Source organism: Rhododendron vialii, chromosome 3a, assembly GCF_030253575.1.
Source record: "Rhododendron vialii isolate Sample 1 chromosome 3a, ASM3025357v1".
NCBI classification, from domain to species: Eukaryota; Viridiplantae; Streptophyta; class Magnoliopsida; order Ericales; family Ericaceae; genus Rhododendron; species Rhododendron vialii.
In genome coordinates this window covers 3,729,416-3,747,911 of record NC_080559.1, presented here as the reverse complement: position 1 = coordinate 3,747,911, position 18,496 = coordinate 3,729,416, and the positions used below count along the sequence as shown (strand labels likewise).

Below are 18,496 nucleotides of genomic sequence, written 5' to 3'. Positions count from 1 at the left end.
GAGAGTAAAACAGACATTTTCCACAGATTTGAGAGAGAGAGAGAGAGAGAGAGAGAGAGAGAGAGAGCATACAGATTTGAGTTTTCTCAGAAGCAAATCAATGAGGACATAGATACAGTCACAGTTAGAGAGAGAGAGAGAGAGAGAGAGAGAGAGAGAGAGAAGACGCCATGACAGCTCGGAAGAGAGCCACATCAGAGGCCGCCTCCACCGCCGCCGCCGCCGCGAAGCCTCTGACGACGGACCCTCCAATGGCCCCATCGAAGGCGGGCCAAATCCTGAAAGTATCTCTCATCTTCTTTGTCCCGTACTTGTACCTGATATTGTCTCACTACAACATCGAGCCCGACCTCAAGCGATCCATCCTCATCAGCGCCGCAGTCAGCTCCGCTGGATTCTTTCTGACCCTAGCCATGATCCCCGTGGCGTCTAGATACGTGTTGAGGCGCAATTTGTTCGGTTACGATATCAATAAGAAAGGCACCCCTCAAGGCTCTGTCAAAGTGTGAGTTCCTTCTCCCTCCTTTTTTTCCCTTGTCAAAATGGTGCATTTTCTAATGCTCTGTCTCACGCTAAGTCACATAATTTGCGTGAACCGTGAATCGTACGGATATTGACAACCATGACCAGCGGGGTTAGTGGGAAAGTTGGTGGGTTAACAAACCAAAGGGAGTTTGAAGTCTCTCCATAGACTCGAACCCAAAACCTTCCCTTGGTAACAACTAGATGGGCTAAGAGCCACATCTCAAATTAGTTTCAAGTGTTTGAGAGGGAAAAAAAATGAACATTTCAGTGGGGACGCATGCCCCGGTGACGAGTGGAGACTTGACATATGCGACGCCGGTACAAGCCTAATAGAAAGGCTCGAGTTTGTAACATATAATGTAACGTTAAGTTTGGTAGGATTTCAATTAGTACATAACTTGATTGTTTTGCTGATAATTTTGGTGAAATTTGTGAAGCTGCGAGTTTTGTTGAACTTAATTGATTAAATAGCCCTTGACAGAGCATAATGATGATTTATTTTATCCTAATTGGTTAGGGCTGCAGAAGTCTTAGTTTGGTTGGTTTGGCGTGATTATTTATGTTCTAGGCCATTTACTGTTGTCGTTCTCGTTGAAATGAATTCATTTGTAATGCAAAGCTCTGATTTATGTGACTTTTCAATCCTCATAATTTAGCTATATAGGTTAAGGAAAACAAATTAGTTTCCTAAAACTGATACATGAATTGTTGTACATGCACTAATTTGGCTAGTGCTGGTTACTGAAATTGTTTTGGCATTTTATATATATTTTAGGGGCAGAGTTTGTGAAATTTTTTTGATAAGTAAAAGAATATATTACCAACAAGGCATTAACGGAATGCTGCCCATATACAATTGAAGGCCACGAGACAAAAAGGCCCTATACACCTGCACTCCTATTCTACTGAAAAAGCTCAAACCAATCTAAAAATTGGCCAAGAGATGGGAAACAATCATACTTGTCCCGACTATACAAGCTATTTAACAAGAAACTTTTAATTTTAAATAAAGGCTTTTCAACCCCCTCAAAGCATCTCGAATTCCTTTCACGCCAAATCACCCACATCAAGCAAAGAGAGATCATAGCCCAAACACACTTTCTTCTTTTTCCCACTCTAGCACCTTTCCAAGCAATTAAGAGTTCCATGACACTACTTGAAACAACCCATTGAATCCCAAACCAAGAGAACACCAAAGTCCAAAGCTCCCAAGCCACCGGGCAATGAAGGAGAAGGTGATCGACCGTCACTGCATCCCGCAATTTACCATGATTCTCCCTCTTCGAATCAAGTTATCAATAGTAAGAATTTTGCCTTGAGCAGCGCACCAAACAAAGAAACTCACTTTGAGTGGAGCCAAGGTTTTCCAATTAGCTTGCCAAGGATTTCACCTGAAAGGATCCAGATGAAGACTTTTGCATGTTGACTAGAGTCCAGATGAGGTAGAGTTTGTGAAATTATCATGGGTTTAGTGGACTAGAGTCCTTTGATTGGAGACTTTTGCATGTTGGTCTACTAAGAACTAAAATAACAACATTTAACAGCAGTTCGAGTACTTTATAGTTTTCACATGGCTTTCTATGTCATTTTGATGCATGTGTCCTTACATTATGAACATGGGTCCAGTTTGTGATATTTTATAACTGGTCTACAATTACTACACTAAAAATAGTGGTAGGGATATGTTTTATTAGATCAAGGAGCCTATTATTTCTTAAATCATTTTATGTGATCAGACGATGATATTAATAATCCTTTATCCCTGTAAATCTTACGGCGAAGTAGTCTTATCCAGGTTATTTTGTTTTTTTGCAGGCCTGAGTCACTGGGTATTGCTGTTGGGATTGTTTTCTTAGTGCTAGCAATCTTGTTTCAGTACTTCAATTTTACATCAGATTCAATTGTAAGTACTCCACCTTATTGTTTCTTAAACTGCAATTTTCTGCGAAACAGCTTTTGAGTTTTGATGATGTCATAATTTATTTTCACTTTCCAACTGTTTCAGTTCTCCCATTTTCTTCTACGTATTAGTTATGATACGTTTTTTTATCTTTGAAGTAAAATGTTGTTAATGTGTCTTTGTCATACTTCCACGCTGTATTCACTCTTAGATGGGGATTTTTGGTAGTCATATGATTGTAACTAGTTCTCCCGGAGTGCGCTTTGGGAAGGCTCTGGGAAGATTTTAGAGTCATATTGGTTTGTTGTTGGTGATATTCGTGGAACTCTTTTTTTGCATGTTGAGGTGGTGTGGGCATGCAGCCCTTGGAAGTTTTCCGAGCTTTGTTGAATTTGACCCTAGTGAGCATTGATTGTTGATGATGCTCAATTATTGTGTTTCTAATCATAAACTGGAAAGGAAAGCCCATAGTTGTCAAAGGCGCGCGCCTCGCCTTGCCCCTCTCGCCTCGGGCACCATAGGACTTTGCGCCTCGGTGGCCCTTTCGCCTTTGACAACTATGGGAAAAACCAATCCTACTCGAAACCAATAAAAAACTGAAATACAAAATATTGTTCTCCCGTGCGGGCTGCCTATGTATCTCTTTTGCTAGGAATCAGATGGAAATGTTGTTCGGGGGACAAAAGGGTGATTTGGGTCCAAAATGTTTACCCAAATGATTGTCTGAGTTTTACTAAAGGCACTATGGTTACTTCACCGTTCTCAAGGAAGGCATTTCCAAGACAGTTGGACAATGGTGTAGCCTGTAGGATTCTTAACTAAGGGGAACTCTCCATGTTGGGAGTTGGGATATTCCATGAATATTTTTGTTGTTATATGGCACTGCAAATGATATTCTATGTGAACTCGTGTATAAATGGGTAGCCAACATCTGTAGGGAATTTTACCCTTTCCAAATCCATATCATACCTTTTAGAGTTTACCTTCTTGTCAAGCCCTTATCAATAGACTGTCCATGCAATATAGGTCGTCACTGTGAATGAAATTGAACCTGGATAGAATGGAGAAAATTGGAGTTATGCCTAACTTTGGTGGTCAGAATGAGGCTTTTCTGGAGATTAGTTGAGTAGTTTCTCACCTTTGTCCTGAGTTAACTATTTGTCTTAGTACTTCATATTACCAATAATGAGTGGAAGAATTTATCATATGTACAGTACTTTCTGTGGCTCAATTCTTGGGATGTAGTAGTTAGATCATTCAGTATTACAGAATATATGATTATGATTATTCATTCTTGACTTAGTTCGAGTCCAAACTTGAATGGTGATAACTGGTCATTTTGCAGTTCAGTACCTTGACTACATTACCTTCCAACATGGGTATTTTGGGGAGGATTCTGTGCTTAATATCTAATGTTTGTTCGTTTTAGTTTTGGCTTAAGGAACCATGGATGTGGTTTACTAGACAAAGAGTTTGTAGAGCAGGAAATTGGAGTATCTTCTTGTTTTACTACATTACCCCCCCCTATCTTCTTGTTTTGCCTGTCTGTCATATAAATGTTTTGCTTTTCAAGATATCAATACTCTTGCTTTTGCATTATTCGATGGGACTTGTTAAAAATTATTAGCTTCAAGCAGCATAAGACTGCACTATTAGAGACTTCGAGTATTTGATTTGTGCAGTGGCTTGTTGAGTACAATGCGGCATTGGCATCAATCTGCTTCATGATGTTGCTTGGATTTGTTGACGATGTCTTGGATGTCCCTTGGAGAGTGTGAGTATGGTTTAGCGATCCATCTTTTTGACCATTGATACCCTTAGCAATACTTTGATAATTAGTGCAAACTAAATCGTGGTGTAATTTTATACAATTTTGAAGAGCAGGAAACTTGCACTGCCATCAATTGCTGCTCTTCCTCTTTTGATGGCCTATGCTGGGCATACAACTATTATTATACCAAAGCCTCTCATTCCTTACGTTGGACTTGAGATTTTGGATCTAGGTACTCATTCTGAAACTGAGAACATCTTTTAACTTCTTCATTTTTTCATCTTAGCAGCATAATGCAATTATTTTGTGGACCTTTTATTTTGTGGACCTTTTAACATTGTTGGGTAGTGAAAAGATAATGGGGGGTTCTTTTATCTCAAGGAACTGCTAATTTATCTCTCATCTGCCAATCTTCGATTTTGTCTTGGCTTTCAACTTTATCTGTCACTTCCTTAGACGGTATAATGAATAAGGAGAATTATGGGGTGTTGTGAGAATTATTGGGAGCACAATATGATTTAGGACTTTAGTTTACATTCATTATTTGAGAGAGTAATAAATGTTAATCCTTCAAACTTCAAGTGGTTGATTCATATCTTGCTCTTCCACCATTGCTGATGTGAACAGGGTGGATATATAAGCTTTATATGTGGCTTTTGGCCATTTTTTGCACAAACTCTATCAACATCCATGCTGGTTTGAATGGCTTAGAAGTTGGGCAGACAGTTGTGATCTCGTCTGCTGTAAGTGCCCGATGTTGCGCAACATTAGAATGTTAATTCTTTGATCTACTCTGACACGTAGTTCTGTTTTGCAGATCTTGGTACATAATGTAATTCAAATTGGAGTATCTTCTGACCCTGAGTATAAACAGGCCCATGCATTCTCTATTTACCTTGTTCAACCATTACTTGCCACTTCTTTGGCTTTACTTTCCTACAACTGGTATGAGTCATATTTAGTGCTTCAGATTTACTTCCAGGAAAAAAAGGTTCAGAAGAATTCTTGTGGCATAATCATGTGACCATTGAAACTTTCTTGGCTCTATTCTAGGTATCCTTCTTCAGTTTTTGTTGGTGACACCTACACCTACTTTGCTGGAATGACTATGGCTGTAGCTGGCATCCTAGGCCACTTTAGGTGCGTCTCCTTATTGTTCTTCTCCTCCCGTCTTTCTCGGCTTAATGCCATTATGTTAAATGCAAATTGAGAACTCAGGCTGAGTTCTTCTAAACTTGACTTATTTCTTTGTTTTGTGTGTTTTGTTCTCTTTTCTAAATTTTTGTTAAATTCGCTTGATTTTTTTTGGGATTAATCATCTGTCTCGACGAGAGGAGTCTAAAAAGTACAAAATTATGACCAAAAGCAAAAAAAACAAAGTTCACTAAAGATGAAAAAAGTATCAAACAGCTGTCTTTTGGAGCTTAAATGCCGTCTTATTTAAAAAATTTCAATATCCATCCATATTTTTATACTTTTCCGATTCATCTCATCAAGACAAACGTTTAACCCCTAAAATTATGTTGAAAAGTTAAACAAAAGTTACAAAAAGTAAAAAATACCGAAATAAGTTCCAAACGTATATGTTTAAAACAACGCTGTCTCAATATGTGCAGTATTGAGATAGGAGTCAGTGAACCACCATGTTAGCATAAATGTGCAACACGTACAGCAGCTTAAATAATTAAAGTAGTTTTTTGCAATGTAAACTTGTAAGTAGTTGATGAGTTACTATATTGATTGCAAAATTTATGCAAACTCATAAAACTATTGTGGAGTGGTATTTGTATAGAATTTAAAGGTATTTCTTTCCCCGGAAATATCCTGAATTCATTGTTGCAGATGCTCGTGGTCCGTGGACTAAGTTTTAGCATGTTAGATACAAGTCTACCTAAAAGGGCAAACCTAGTGCATGAGACTCCCGCCATTGCGGTGTCTGGGGAAGGGTTGATGTACGCAGCCTTACCCCTGCAAGCAGAGAGGCTGTTTCTGTGACTTGAACCCGTGACCTCCAGGTCCCAATGGAGCAACTTTACCGTTACACCAGGCTCGCCCTTCATATACAAGTGTTAAAGTATCCAACTCCAAACCAATTGGCAAAGAGTGGAGAGGCCGCCTAGGCTTATATACTAGTTTTGGAGGAGATAATTAACCGACGTGGGACAAATCCCAACAACAAGTCTACCTATTTCTTTTATAAGTGAGCTTCCTTTTTCGTAAGAGGACCTTCCTTCTATTGTGCTGCATGAGACAGATGCAGTTATTGGACCTTATAAGAAATATTAACTTGTAGAATACTAGAATGACCTTTTTCTCAATGGCATGTTAATGGTATAAAAATTGACGTTTGTCAGTATCAAACATCTGTCAATGATTTTTGACAGATCTCTAGGTCTCCAAGCTTGAACTCCCAATGTCTGGTGACAAAAACGTCTTTGTTTCTTTCTATGACTGTGTTTTTGTTTATCATTGATCTGTATATATTGATCTTGTGAGTACTGAATTAGTTTGGTGAGTACTGAATTACTGAATTAGTGTGTCACCAAATCTTGTAACAGTGAAACACTCTTGATATTCTTCCTTCCTCAAGTTTTGAACTTCCTCCTATCACTCCCTCAGGTTTGATGAAAGCATTTCTTTCTTGCGTCTCCTTTCTCTGTCTGAACTTCCGCTATTTCATGGCGTGCTAAATTTTTTAAATATTCTTGTTTCCCACTATCTTTTGTTAGCTTTCTGGCTACATTCCTTGTCCACGGCATCGTCTTCCAAGGTAAGTTACAACTTATCTTTTGCTGTTGTTACTATTTGTATCCTTGTGAACTTGCCTTTTGGCATATCATTCAAATCTTTGAACTTCTCAGGTTTGACCCTCAGACAGGACTCCTGACTGGTACAAATGATGGAACGCTCGTGAATTTGTTCCTCAGACAATTTGGACGGATGTCAGAGAAGTCACTTTGCATCCTTCTACTTGTTTTCCAGGTATGAAATCGTGATCTTATCACTTGAACCTTGAATAAATATAATGTGCAAGTGACAAATCTACTGCATACTATGTCCTTTTATGGTGGTTGTTACAAATTTACGATTCCTTAGTATGGTATTGTAATGCATATATTTGGTGAATGTTATACTATTTTATGGTGGATGTTATGACATGGGCCAACATTCATGCCATTAATCCAAATAATGTGGTATTACTTTGTTACGTTCGTTACGTCCTTTGCGGTCTTTTGTTACACCTTGTTATGTCACGTCATTTTGTGGTAAAAGTCAAAGTGGTATAAGGTATTCGCCGACAAAGTGGGAGACACTATTGAAGCTCCCGCATCAAAAGAGAAATATAGTTATATATAAACATAGATATACAGGGTGTGGGATAGATACACTCATCTCTTCTTCCATATGTAGATACACTAGTGATTGCCCGTGCCTAAAGGCACGGCACAATACGCTGATAAAAAAGAAGAAGGCGCGACACAACACTTTTTTATTACAACTTTAAAAAAATTATCCTTCCCTTCTAGTGATCACAACTTAACAAACCCAAATGGAAAATTTTATAATTTATTTTTTAAAATTCTCTTCAAATAAGATAAATTGAACTAATTTCTTCTTAGAATAGTTTCACAACAAATAATACCACACCATTGAAAAAGTAGGAGCATATATATACCCATATGATATTTCTAATTAATTTATGCACAATCATTCATTAACAGCTATCACGATCAACCAATACTTATATCACACCTGTAAACAATATAGTTCAACCAACAACTAATCCAAAAAAAAAAAAGAATCGTTTTAAAACTCCACTTCGATCCCGTAAGTTAACGAATGTTGTTGTTTCTTTAAAATTGAAGTGATTCTTGCAACTGAATGCTAGAACTTGAGTTAATTTTCCCCTTTTCAAATCAAAGGAATGCTACAGGCCTACAACTGAGACAAATTATCAAGCACTACTACTTCGAATCATGCATTCAGGAAATAGGTGAAACAACTTGTTACTGAAAAAAACTAAATTTATTCTTTTGTGACTAAAGTTTCTATAACGTTTTTCCATTATTACCTCAGCTGATGGAAGAAAGTAATTGAATAGAGTTCTCTTATGGATGAGTGAACATGTACAATGCACAACACTGCAATAATAGAGTTAAGATTAACGATAGGGAGAAAAAACTTTTTGATAATAAAAGGCATGTTGTTAAATAAAGAAAAAATATGTCTATCGCCAAAAAAGGCAACATTGCCTAAGGAGTAAGGAAAGAGGGAGAGAGAGAATAAATTTATTAAATGAGTTGAGTGGACAGCTATAACCTATTGAAAATTTGATCTGATGGCTGAAGATGTGCTCTTGTTTGTATGTGTAAACAAAAATTCGCTCTATTTTATATTATAGATACGGGGAATTCATGTGGTGTCATGCCATTTCTTTCTTGTCTTACTATGAAAAAGGAATATAGATTTACACATACATGTGCCGACCCACACATATATAGGTAATTAGGTATACATATGTTGACAAAACACGCACACACAGATCCTGGGTTCTCAAGATACTTGAGCAAACCCTGTTCTCTTCCCCTCTCCTCCCCAGCATATGATCATCTGAACTTTCTTCAATCACAAATTTGATCAATATGTGAAAATCGTGTGGTTTATTGCAAGTGAGCATGTCGACAAAGTTACTTTTGAAGCGCTAGATAAGATTTGGACTTTACCTCTTTTTTGTGATCTTGTTCGGATGAAGTTATTCTGTAACCTATGTGAACTCATACGAACCACCAACTTGTCAATGAACCGGAAACTAGGTGGTCTGAATTCAGCTCATGTCCAGAAAAATAAAAAGACATGGTGGTACTAAAGTATATCTATAATCATGTCACAGGCCATCTGCTGCTGCTTCTGTTTCATGCTTAGATGGTTACTCACTGGTTGGTACAAATGAGACAGCAACACTGGAAAACTTACTAACAGTTGGCGGTTCCTCATCGGTGGTGTTCATTAAAGTGCAGGACTATCTCATCACGCAAGTGTGTTGTATATTTTAATTCTTCTGTTGGAAAGAGTAACTCTAGGTAAGTTGGTAGGAAACATGAATATGTTACAGTTTGAGCGGTGTTGACATGATTACCAGCAGAATTTTGCACATTTGAGATGACAACCTTGACATTGGTTTAAAAGTTCAAAAGGTGAAGATTGTTAAATCTCTTTTCATTCATCACGAAATTTTGTTTCTTATTTTGATTCCAGTATTTTGTTACGTTTGCGCTGCAATGACTACCTTACTTTTGATCCAGGCTTAAGCCTAATCAAACATTGTAACCACTCTCAGATGCTCGCTCCTCTTTTATGTGGTAGACTGTCAAAATTTGCTTCTCTTTTACTGATTAATGTACACTGATGGGATTAAAAGGGAAGCAAAGCGGGACATATGTTCATGTATTGGCTTCTCTCTGCATGGAGCGTGTTTGCGTAAATGGTTACTTGTGTGAATTGTTGATCGGTTGACTGGCGACACTAAATCTAGGACAAATGAACATATCATTGTACCTGCATTCACTCGGTTAGTGACATACCGATCTCATACTCAAGCTGGGCAGATGGTTTTCGATCAATTTATCGTCTAATATTGAATTGAGGTACTGGTTCGAGTTAAGGTAAACTTCTTCCCCAGTGGTTTTGTTGTTCTTTTTTTTCCTTTTCTTCTGGTTTGATCAAGTAAGCGTGTAATCTTACTGTGTTTGAACCGCTCGATGTATCCCTTCGAGTGTTATAAAAGTTTCGTTTGCCGAGCAAAAAAAAAAAATACCACCATTCTGTATATCTTGTGAAAAACTTGAACTACATCCCAATGAACAATGATTAATGTAAAAAAAAAAAAAATGTATGGAGTCTATGAAATCTACATTAGTAATATTTATGAAAAGTACGTTGACACTTTAATTTATGGCATTATGTGCATATTGTCCACTGCTTAAGGTCACATTTCACGAAGGTTCTTATTTTTTAAGAGAAATTATTTTTCGCTTTACGAGACAAGTCATTCTCTCACAATATTATCACCTTTAATTCAAAAGATAAATATTTATTTTTAATGTTTTGTTTGGTTTGTGTTTTGAAATTTTTTTTGAAAAATAGTAGGGGTAATAAGTGGAGAGAGATAGAGAGAGAAATATTGGAAGTAGGGGGAATCTAGAATGAATTTTTTAAAAAATTCTTTTTGAAAATGGAAGAGAACAATATCTAATTCTTCCTCAAAAAAATTAGGATTTATCTTTCTTCCCCTCAACAAACTTTATCAATGACAGAAAATCAATGCATGACACAGCAAACAGAGAGTCTATTTGCTTAAAATGACGAACGAAATTATCTTACAATGACTCGTGAAATTACTATTATGTACGTGGAATGCTGTGGTATTTTTGGAGGGATGTACTTACATAAAGTATAAAGAGGATTTAAGATTATTAAAAACTTAATAGGCTATTTTCTGCATATCACTAAGACTTTCCAAATACTTTAAAGAGTACTTTAATCAAAGACAGCCCTTTCATAGTACTTTAATAATATGAAAAAGTCAACTCCAAAAAAATACTATATGAAAAAGTCAACCCCAAGAAATTTAGCTAATTAGGCATGAGAAAGCAATAAGTGTCTATTCTCCATTAGGTCGCACGTTTGAATGCTACAGAGGCCAAATATTCTATAACTCTAGATAAATGGAGAGTTTGTCCGGACGTTAACTTCCGGACTCAAAATTAGTCGAGAAGTGTCAGCGGACCTAAACATCCGGTTAGAAAAGAAAAATCATATGAAAACATCCTCCCGGCACATAACACAAGTATAAAAAAAAAAAAAAAAAAAAGGCCATGTGCACAAGCTATATGCGAATATAAGCAGATATTCTTCACAAAACAATAGAAATTACTACTACTATATTAAGTAATCCCAGGGACCAGAATACAAAACCCTCCTTTATAAAACCAAACCCAGCAGGTAAGGTTCATAATATAAACAACAATTCTTATTCTCAACCTACTTGCAAAATATGACTCTGCACTCCTAATATTACAAAACATCCTCCCCCAATAGAGCAAAACATGTTCAAAATTTCAGAGGAAAATTTCTCAGCCAAACACTACTTTTTTTTTTTTTGGGAGCAACAAACACTACTTATTACTAACTACTACCAAAAAAAAACACAGACACCACCTAATTGGTGTACACACCATTTTTCAGAAAGATGCAGACCAATATATACTTAAGAATGAACCAAATGGAGCAATATTATTCACCTTCACATTCAAGAAACTGGTTTCTCCCACCTCCACTGATGTCCTCGTTTGGCAGATCCGTTATGCCTGATTGGGGTGCATGAATTCATCAAGTTCCGCTGTCTATTATCCACATAAGGAAGTTCACAAACGAAATTCACACTCTTTCTTCCCTTTCCGTTCCTCCATTCCCTGTTTGTAGGTTTGTCATCGCCACGAAACCTCGAGGTTTTATACCTTGACATGCACCCACCAGTGTTTTCTTGATTCCCGTGGTCCCACGGTTGCCAAACTCCGGAATTTGTTCCATATTTCGAATTATTAGACTCATGGTTTTTATTCTCCCATTGATTCCAACCATCTTCCCAACCAGTATTTTTCGCCACTCCGGTATCTTGATTTGCACACCACGAATCATTACAGACATCTCCCCATCCATTCTGTCTAACAGATTCATTAACCTGAGCGGAGTCGGACTCCCATGGATTTTCCTTATTTTCTGAAGGAAAACCGGTCTTTTTCATATCATCTTCAGCATCACCCCACCCGGATGGAGAGTATAAGTTATCAGAGAAGAGTCCACCCATAATCACGACCGGTTCGGCCTTTTCTTGGTTTTCCGGTGCAATAGGCTCGGATTCTAAGTCCAATATAAGCTGAGGATCGACGTTGGCATTCCAATCTATCTTATCATTATAAATATCTGGATCAGGGGATGGTATTTGACAGGGAAGGCCATTTATGTGTGCCCAGAACCGGTTCTTAGCATTGATGAATGCCTCTTCACCAGCAGAGTCATTCCATTTCAGCACATTGTCGTATAGGTGTATAAACTTCTTGGCGTCTAAGATATTTCTCCATGGGAGTGAACCAACCACAGTGCAAAATTTCCGTTCCCATGAAGGCACAGTTTGCTGCCGATTACCTGAAGGACTCCTTTCCCATGAAGGCACACTTTGCTGCCAATTACCTGAAGGAAAACATGAAGGGTCAGACTTATGTAGCGGGATAAACACAAAGAAACAAATTTGCCAAAAAGGAAACGAAAGTTAGGTGCCGGAGAATGAAACAATGCAGAGAAGATCTGAAATGTAAAAGATGAAAATAAATCCCAGAGTATTTAAGAGTCAAGACAATAATTGCCAATCATAAGAAAAAAGAGAGTAAAAACTTGAGACTATAATCAGACAGGATAGTTCATGACATCTAAACAAGAACAAATACAACTATCACTATTGAGCCAGAGGCCCGAGTTAATCAATTGAATGATACTCAACTTCCCAACCCCTCAGAACAAAGAAAATGAAAGACCGAAACAGGTCATCGAAGCATTCCCACTTTGCAGGACTAAGAGAACCGGTTAAGGTAGTTATTGATTCCCCAACAGAAAACGACACCATAATGGATGAGAATGGAAAACAAGTAGGCTTTAGTACACAGTGAGTGGTGCGATTGTTCAGTACTTACACAATACACAATTCGAGCATAATGATACGCAACCATCAAATATAACAAACAAGCACCAATCTGTAAACATTTTAGCCTTGCCACCGTTCGTTATACTTTTGGACTACAACGACATAACTGAAGCCCAACATTTATTAGCACTTTTGGGTTGGTATGAAAGAACCTTTTCACACTTGCTTGTAACGCTATCATACAATGAACTTATCATTTTCGAAGGCACTACTCAATTTTATTTCAACTTCCAATTGTGTAGTTGTCCTTTTCGCAACCGTTTTTAAGTTGTTGATGTCTACTTCCAATAAAAAAGATTTCGGGTATGTACAAACTTATACATGTTTCCCATAATTGAAACAAAGGACCAGAAACATCATTAGGAATATGATACTAAGAGCTTCGTATATGCATGCAAGGGTAAACAATAACGCAATACGCACGGGAGAAGATCCGAACACCAAATTGCCTAACCTCAATGATTAAACCGATTTGAAGATCTAACAGCACGTTCCTAAACAGATACTTTGAAAACCTCCTCCCACATCCAAGCTATAAAATTCTACATATTGGACACTAAAAACCAAAAAATTCCTACCAAGACAAATCCTTCTCAAAATCCAAAGAAACCCCATATTCCTCTACCAAAAACAATTAACAAGACACATCATGCAAACATATTCAGATATCAAACACAAACAAATAAAAATAAACTGCTGAGAATACCAAATAAACAGAGAATATCCATACCAAGGGGTGGCTTTCTGTCATGCGATCTTGCTCTTGCAACTTCCTGGTTATAATTATCACTCCTTCGCCTTCTCCCACTATCCATCATCAGGACTACAACACCACTAACCAAAAATCCAAGATGATTTCAACCCAAAATAAATAACCCAGAAAAGTTCCGAACAAACCCACGTAGCAATCAAATTTGTTGAACTGAATCAGACCCAAACCAATAAAACCACAGATGGATTTTCCCAATCAAACCAAAATCCTCAAACCCAATTCCCAAAACAAGCAGTTTTGGTCTCAAAACAACTAGGTTTTGTACGGAAAATCGAAGATAAAAGGCTTTGAAGAGGAATCAACAGGTGGGTATGTGAGATTTTGCTCAGAAAAGCAATCAGAGGGGTTCGAATTGGGCGATCTGTGGAGGATTACGATGGGGTTTGAAAGTTATCGCGAAAGAGGAAACGACAGGCAGCTGCTGTTGAACAGTTCGATGTTTGGTATATATACGCCTACGGAGTATTATATATGGTCCTGGTTTGAAGCAACAACATCGAGTAGTCCTGTTCCTTCTCCGAAAAGGACTGAAACATGTAACATAAGTCGGTGGGGGTTTCCAAAAGTGACATTTTAATAGCGTTTAATTAACTCACTCTCCCATCTGATTATTCACTCTCCCATCTGATTATTTGGTCCGCAAATTTTTTCAAGTCCAATGTGTTTCCTATCTATGTGCGTGTTTATTATCTACATATAAAATTTAGATTGATCGGCATCATAAAAGTTTAATCGAATTTTATACTCACAAAGTAAATATTCATGCACGTGTTTATTATCCCTATAAAATTTTGGTTGGTGGGGCATCATAAAAGTTTAATCGGATCTTATTCTCACAAGGTAAATATCCATGCACGTCTTTATTATCCATGTACCAAAAGTTAAATTGATCGGGTATCATAAAAGTTTAATCGGATCGTATTCTCACAAGGTAAATATTCATGTACGTGTTTATCATCCATGTACAAAATTTAGATTGTTTGGGCATCATAAAAGTTTAATCGGATCATATTCTCACAATGTAAATAAATCATCAGAAACTGACGGTTCATATTTCCTGGTGATAGTTATGCTACGTTCAGGCAAATACCGCTATTCGATGAATTTGATTTCGGTCTTTCTATTGTCAGCCCAGTGGGTTGACAATAAGCACACAAGAGAATAAGAAAAACACATATTTCTATATATATTTTTTACACTTTTTAATATAAATTCACACTTCTTATTGTCAGCCCATTGGGCTGATTTTAGATTTTTCCATTTGATTTATAAAGTGAATGAAGCATAAATGTAAACACGTGAAACAAACAGGTTAGAGAGGTTTTTTTTTTTTTTTTTTTTTTTCTAGTTAGTTTGCGATCCTTTGTTTCTTCTCCTTCCTTTCGTGGAGATTTTCTCTTTAGTTTCTTGCCGTGAGTCTTTCTTCCGACTGCTGGGTTTGTCCTAGTTGGTTGTTTTGGTTTATTTCTGCAGAAAAAAGTTTAGCTGGTTTGGGGTATAGTCTGTGAAATAAATTTCCGCCATCTTGGTTACTTGTTCCTTTGTCTAAGAACAAATTTTCATCTTGATGTAATATTTGGTTGGAGTTATAGTATCATCTGTTATCGTTTGAAAAAAAAAATTCATTTTTCATCACATAAGAGGACCCACATTCCTAGATGGATGGGATTAGGATGTGCTTATTTATTGAATCTAATCCCAAGAATTATGACATGGAAGAAATATTTTGCGGACAATATTGTCCTACTCTTCTGTGTTTGTGTGTTGTGTGTAAAAAGTATTTTTGGTTCTAGAGACCTAAACCACATGGGTTGTTGGGTCTTTTTCCAGGCCATCCAAACGCCTAAAATTGAAACATAAAAAGAAGAAATAATCACCAGCGAACAGTTTGCGGCTGGTTTTTCTATCTTGTCTCGGCCGCCTAATGATCTAAATTTATTTGACCGTCGATTTTGAACGATTAATCTATATTATGAAACAGAACAGTTTTTGTCTATTCATTCAAATTCAACGCCCTCTATAACCATCGGATCGAATTTTTAATAGATCATAGCCGTCCAATTGAGAGCATACTTCATAATATAAACCTCCTAACTTTGTGACTTGTAAATTTTTTCAATTGATTGCTTTTAGGTTGTTTTCTTAAAAAACTTGATTATCTTTTTGAATTTAAATCAACTCAATAATTGATTTATGTCTAAAGTTGATTCCTTTACATTTAATTCAATATTTTCTTTTAATTTGTTTTCTTTTAGATTGATTTCCCTATAGTTATATACGAAAAGAAAATAACATAGACAGGGGGATTTTTGTCTATGCATACAAACCCAACACCTTCTATAATCATCGGATCGAATTTTCAATAGATCATATCCGTCCAATTGAGAGCATACTTCTTAATATGAACCTCATAACTTTGTGACTGGTAAATTCTTTCAATTGATTGCTTTTAGGTTGTTTCCTTAAAAAATTTGATTATCTTTTTGAATTTAAATCAACTCAATAATTGATTTCAGTCTAAAGTTGATTCCTTTATATTCAATTCAATTTTTTCTTTTAATTTGTTTCCTTTTAGATTGATTTCCCTATAGTCATATGCGGAAAAAAAAATAATTGATAGAGTGGTTTTTGTCTATCTATACAAACCCAACATCCTCTACAACCATCAGATTGAATTTTCAATAGATCACATCCGTCTAATTGAGAGCATACTTCCTAATATAAACCTCGGTACTTTGTGATTGATAAATTCTTTCAATCGATTGCTTTTAGGTTGTTTCCTTAAAAAACTTGATTCTTTTTGAATTTAAATAAACTCAATAATTGATTTCTTTCTAAAGTTGATTCCCTTACATTCAATTTAGTATTTGTTTTTAATTTATTTCCTTTTAGATTGATTTCCTTATAGTCATATATGAAAAGAAAATAACATAGGCAGAGTGATTTTTGTTTATCCATACAAATCCAACACCCTCTGTACCATCGGATCGAATTTTCAATAGAACATATATGTCCAATTGAGAACATATTTCCTAATATAAACTTCCTAACTTTATGGCTAATAAATTCTTTCAATTGATTGTTTTTAGGTTGTTTCCTTAAAAAACTTGATTATTTTTTTGAATTTAAATCAACTAAATAATTGATTTCTGTTGATTCCCTTACATTCAATTCAATATTTAGTTGCTTTTAAGTTGTTTCTGTTTAGGTTGATTTCCCTACAGTTATATACGAAAAGAAAATACTAACATAGGATCTTATGAATGCAACATGGTATTGGGTTTGAATTTATTGGCTCGAATTTACGTGATTTGGATGATTATTGGTAGTGTGTACACACAGATTACATGTTATTCTTCATATTATAAAATTGAAAATAGCGATAAGGGATCGAAAACAAAAACACTTTTTATGATAAAAAAAAACTTTTTGCTCAAAACGCATTGCTTCGTGCCTTTGGAATGGGCAATCCCTAGTTTTTTTTTTTATAAATCTGAACCATTATAAATACATTTTTAAACAATCCAGATAACGCATTGCTTCGTGCATTTAGTCACGTAATTCTTCGGTGCGACCTCGCTCTCTTTGCCGGCGTAAGCCATTCTCACACTTTCCGTTGGAAAAAATGGCGAGGGCTCAAAAGTGCTGGACGATCATGTCTCGAACATTCCCCTCTCTCCTTTTTTTGCTTTATTCTGGTCGTCGAATGTATTGTCGCTCTACAAATCGCGCCGGAAAAGGGCCTCTTATTCCCATCAGCAGCTCCGTTCAAGATCGCTCTTTTCGCCGACCTCCACATCGGTGAGAACGCGTGGAGCGCTTGCGGCCCAGAACATGACATGAATTCACTAAACGTCATGTCAACCGTACTCGATAATGAAAACTCAGGTTTGATGTTGTCAAATATTGGCAAGGCCTTCTAGAACTGTGACAATAATTCTCATCAACATGACGTTAATGTTTTGCCAATATGAAGAGAAATAACTGAAGATGGTAATTTTTTAATTTTTAGTAATTTTTTTGAAAGAGAAAGAACTTCATCGATATATGAAAGTACAAGAAGCCAGCCCGATTGGGAAGACAACTAGAACCAACAAACAAAAATCAACCAAAAAAACGAATCTCAATGGAATTGCTAAAACAACATATATAGCACACAAATGATACAAACATTGCCATTCTAGGACCTGCAAAAGATCCATTAGAAAATATAAACAGATAAAGGATGCTAATGGAGCGTGCGGCGCTGTGGTGGTCGGAAGATGTGAAGATCATTGAACCTATCCTCAATTGTATGAGATTGTTTTGCGCTTAGTCCTTGTATATTTTTGGAAGGCTTGAGCAGTTTGAGCATTGTCGAAGTCCTTGAATCTCGATTTTTGCTTATGAGTTCTGCACTTAGGTTGTCTGGTCACGTGACAACGTCCATTATTAATGGAAATGACGTTCCTAACAACCATGTTCCACTAAGACCTAAAATTCCTCGTCTTGCAATTGGTTGAACTAGCCACATGAATACACTCCATCCCTCGAATCCTTGTTCCCAAAGGCCATTATTCGCATAGGCTCCATTACCGAAAGAGAAATAAGTATTTATTTTTTAAGAAGATAATTTTAAGATAAAAAATTATGTACTTACGCAAATAATTTTTCCTATTACGGTGCAAAAAAATAGAAAAATTATTTTTCATTTACATTATTTTTGAGTTCGAAAATATATTTATGAGTATGTTTATAGTCCATTTAACACTTGCTTTTTACAAGCTTGTA

The 18,496-nt window shown here is 36.5% G+C and overlaps 2 protein-coding genes across 2 annotated transcripts; one reads left to right on the top strand and one right to left on the bottom strand.

Moving 5' to 3' along the window:
* The first annotated feature begins 11 nt into the window (after positions 1-11).
* LOC131318593 (uncharacterized) lies at positions 12-9,420 on the top strand. Its single transcript, XM_058348493.1, has 11 exons — positions 12-505; positions 2,341-2,428; positions 4,108-4,199; positions 4,310-4,428; positions 4,824-4,939; positions 5,014-5,141; positions 5,250-5,336; positions 6,755-6,815; positions 6,926-6,966; positions 7,058-7,178; positions 9,088-9,420. Exons 1-11 carry the CDS (start codon positions 171-173, stop codon positions 9,145-9,147), a joined length of 1,248 nt encoding a protein of 415 aa, XP_058204476.1. The 5' UTR covers positions 12-170; the 3' UTR covers positions 9,148-9,420.
* A 1,685-nt stretch (positions 9,421-11,105) lies between these two features.
* LOC131318594 (uncharacterized) lies at positions 11,106-14,237 on the bottom strand. Its single transcript, XM_058348494.1, has 2 exons — positions 13,685-14,237; positions 11,106-12,446 (listed from the first exon to the last, which is right to left on the bottom strand). The coding sequence occupies exons 1-2, from the start codon at positions 13,770-13,772 to the stop codon at positions 11,506-11,508; spliced, it is 1,029 nt and encodes a 342-aa protein (XP_058204477.1). The 5' UTR covers positions 13,773-14,237; the 3' UTR covers positions 11,106-11,505.
* Between the last annotated feature and the right edge of the window lie 4,259 nt (positions 14,238-18,496).

Coding starts and splice junctions, on each gene's coding strand:
- LOC131318593 (XM_058348493.1), top strand. CDS start 171: ATGACAGCTCGGAAGAGAGCCACATCAGAGGCCGCCTCCACCGCCGCC. Junction 4,429..4,823: donor ACTTGAGATTTTGGATCTAG/GTACTCATTCTG, acceptor TGATGTGAACAG/GGTGGATATATAAGCTTTAT. Junction 6,967..7,057: donor CCACGGCATCGTCTTCCAAG/GTAAGTTACAAC, acceptor TGAACTTCTCAG/GTTTGACCCTCAGACAGGAC.
- LOC131318594 (XM_058348494.1), bottom strand. CDS start 13,772: ATGATGGATAGTGGGAGAAGGCGAAGGAGTGATAATTATAACCAGGAA. Junction 12,447..13,684: donor TGACAGAAAGCCACCCCTTG/GTATGGATATTC, acceptor GTTTTCCTTCAG/GTAATTGGCAGCAAAGTGTG.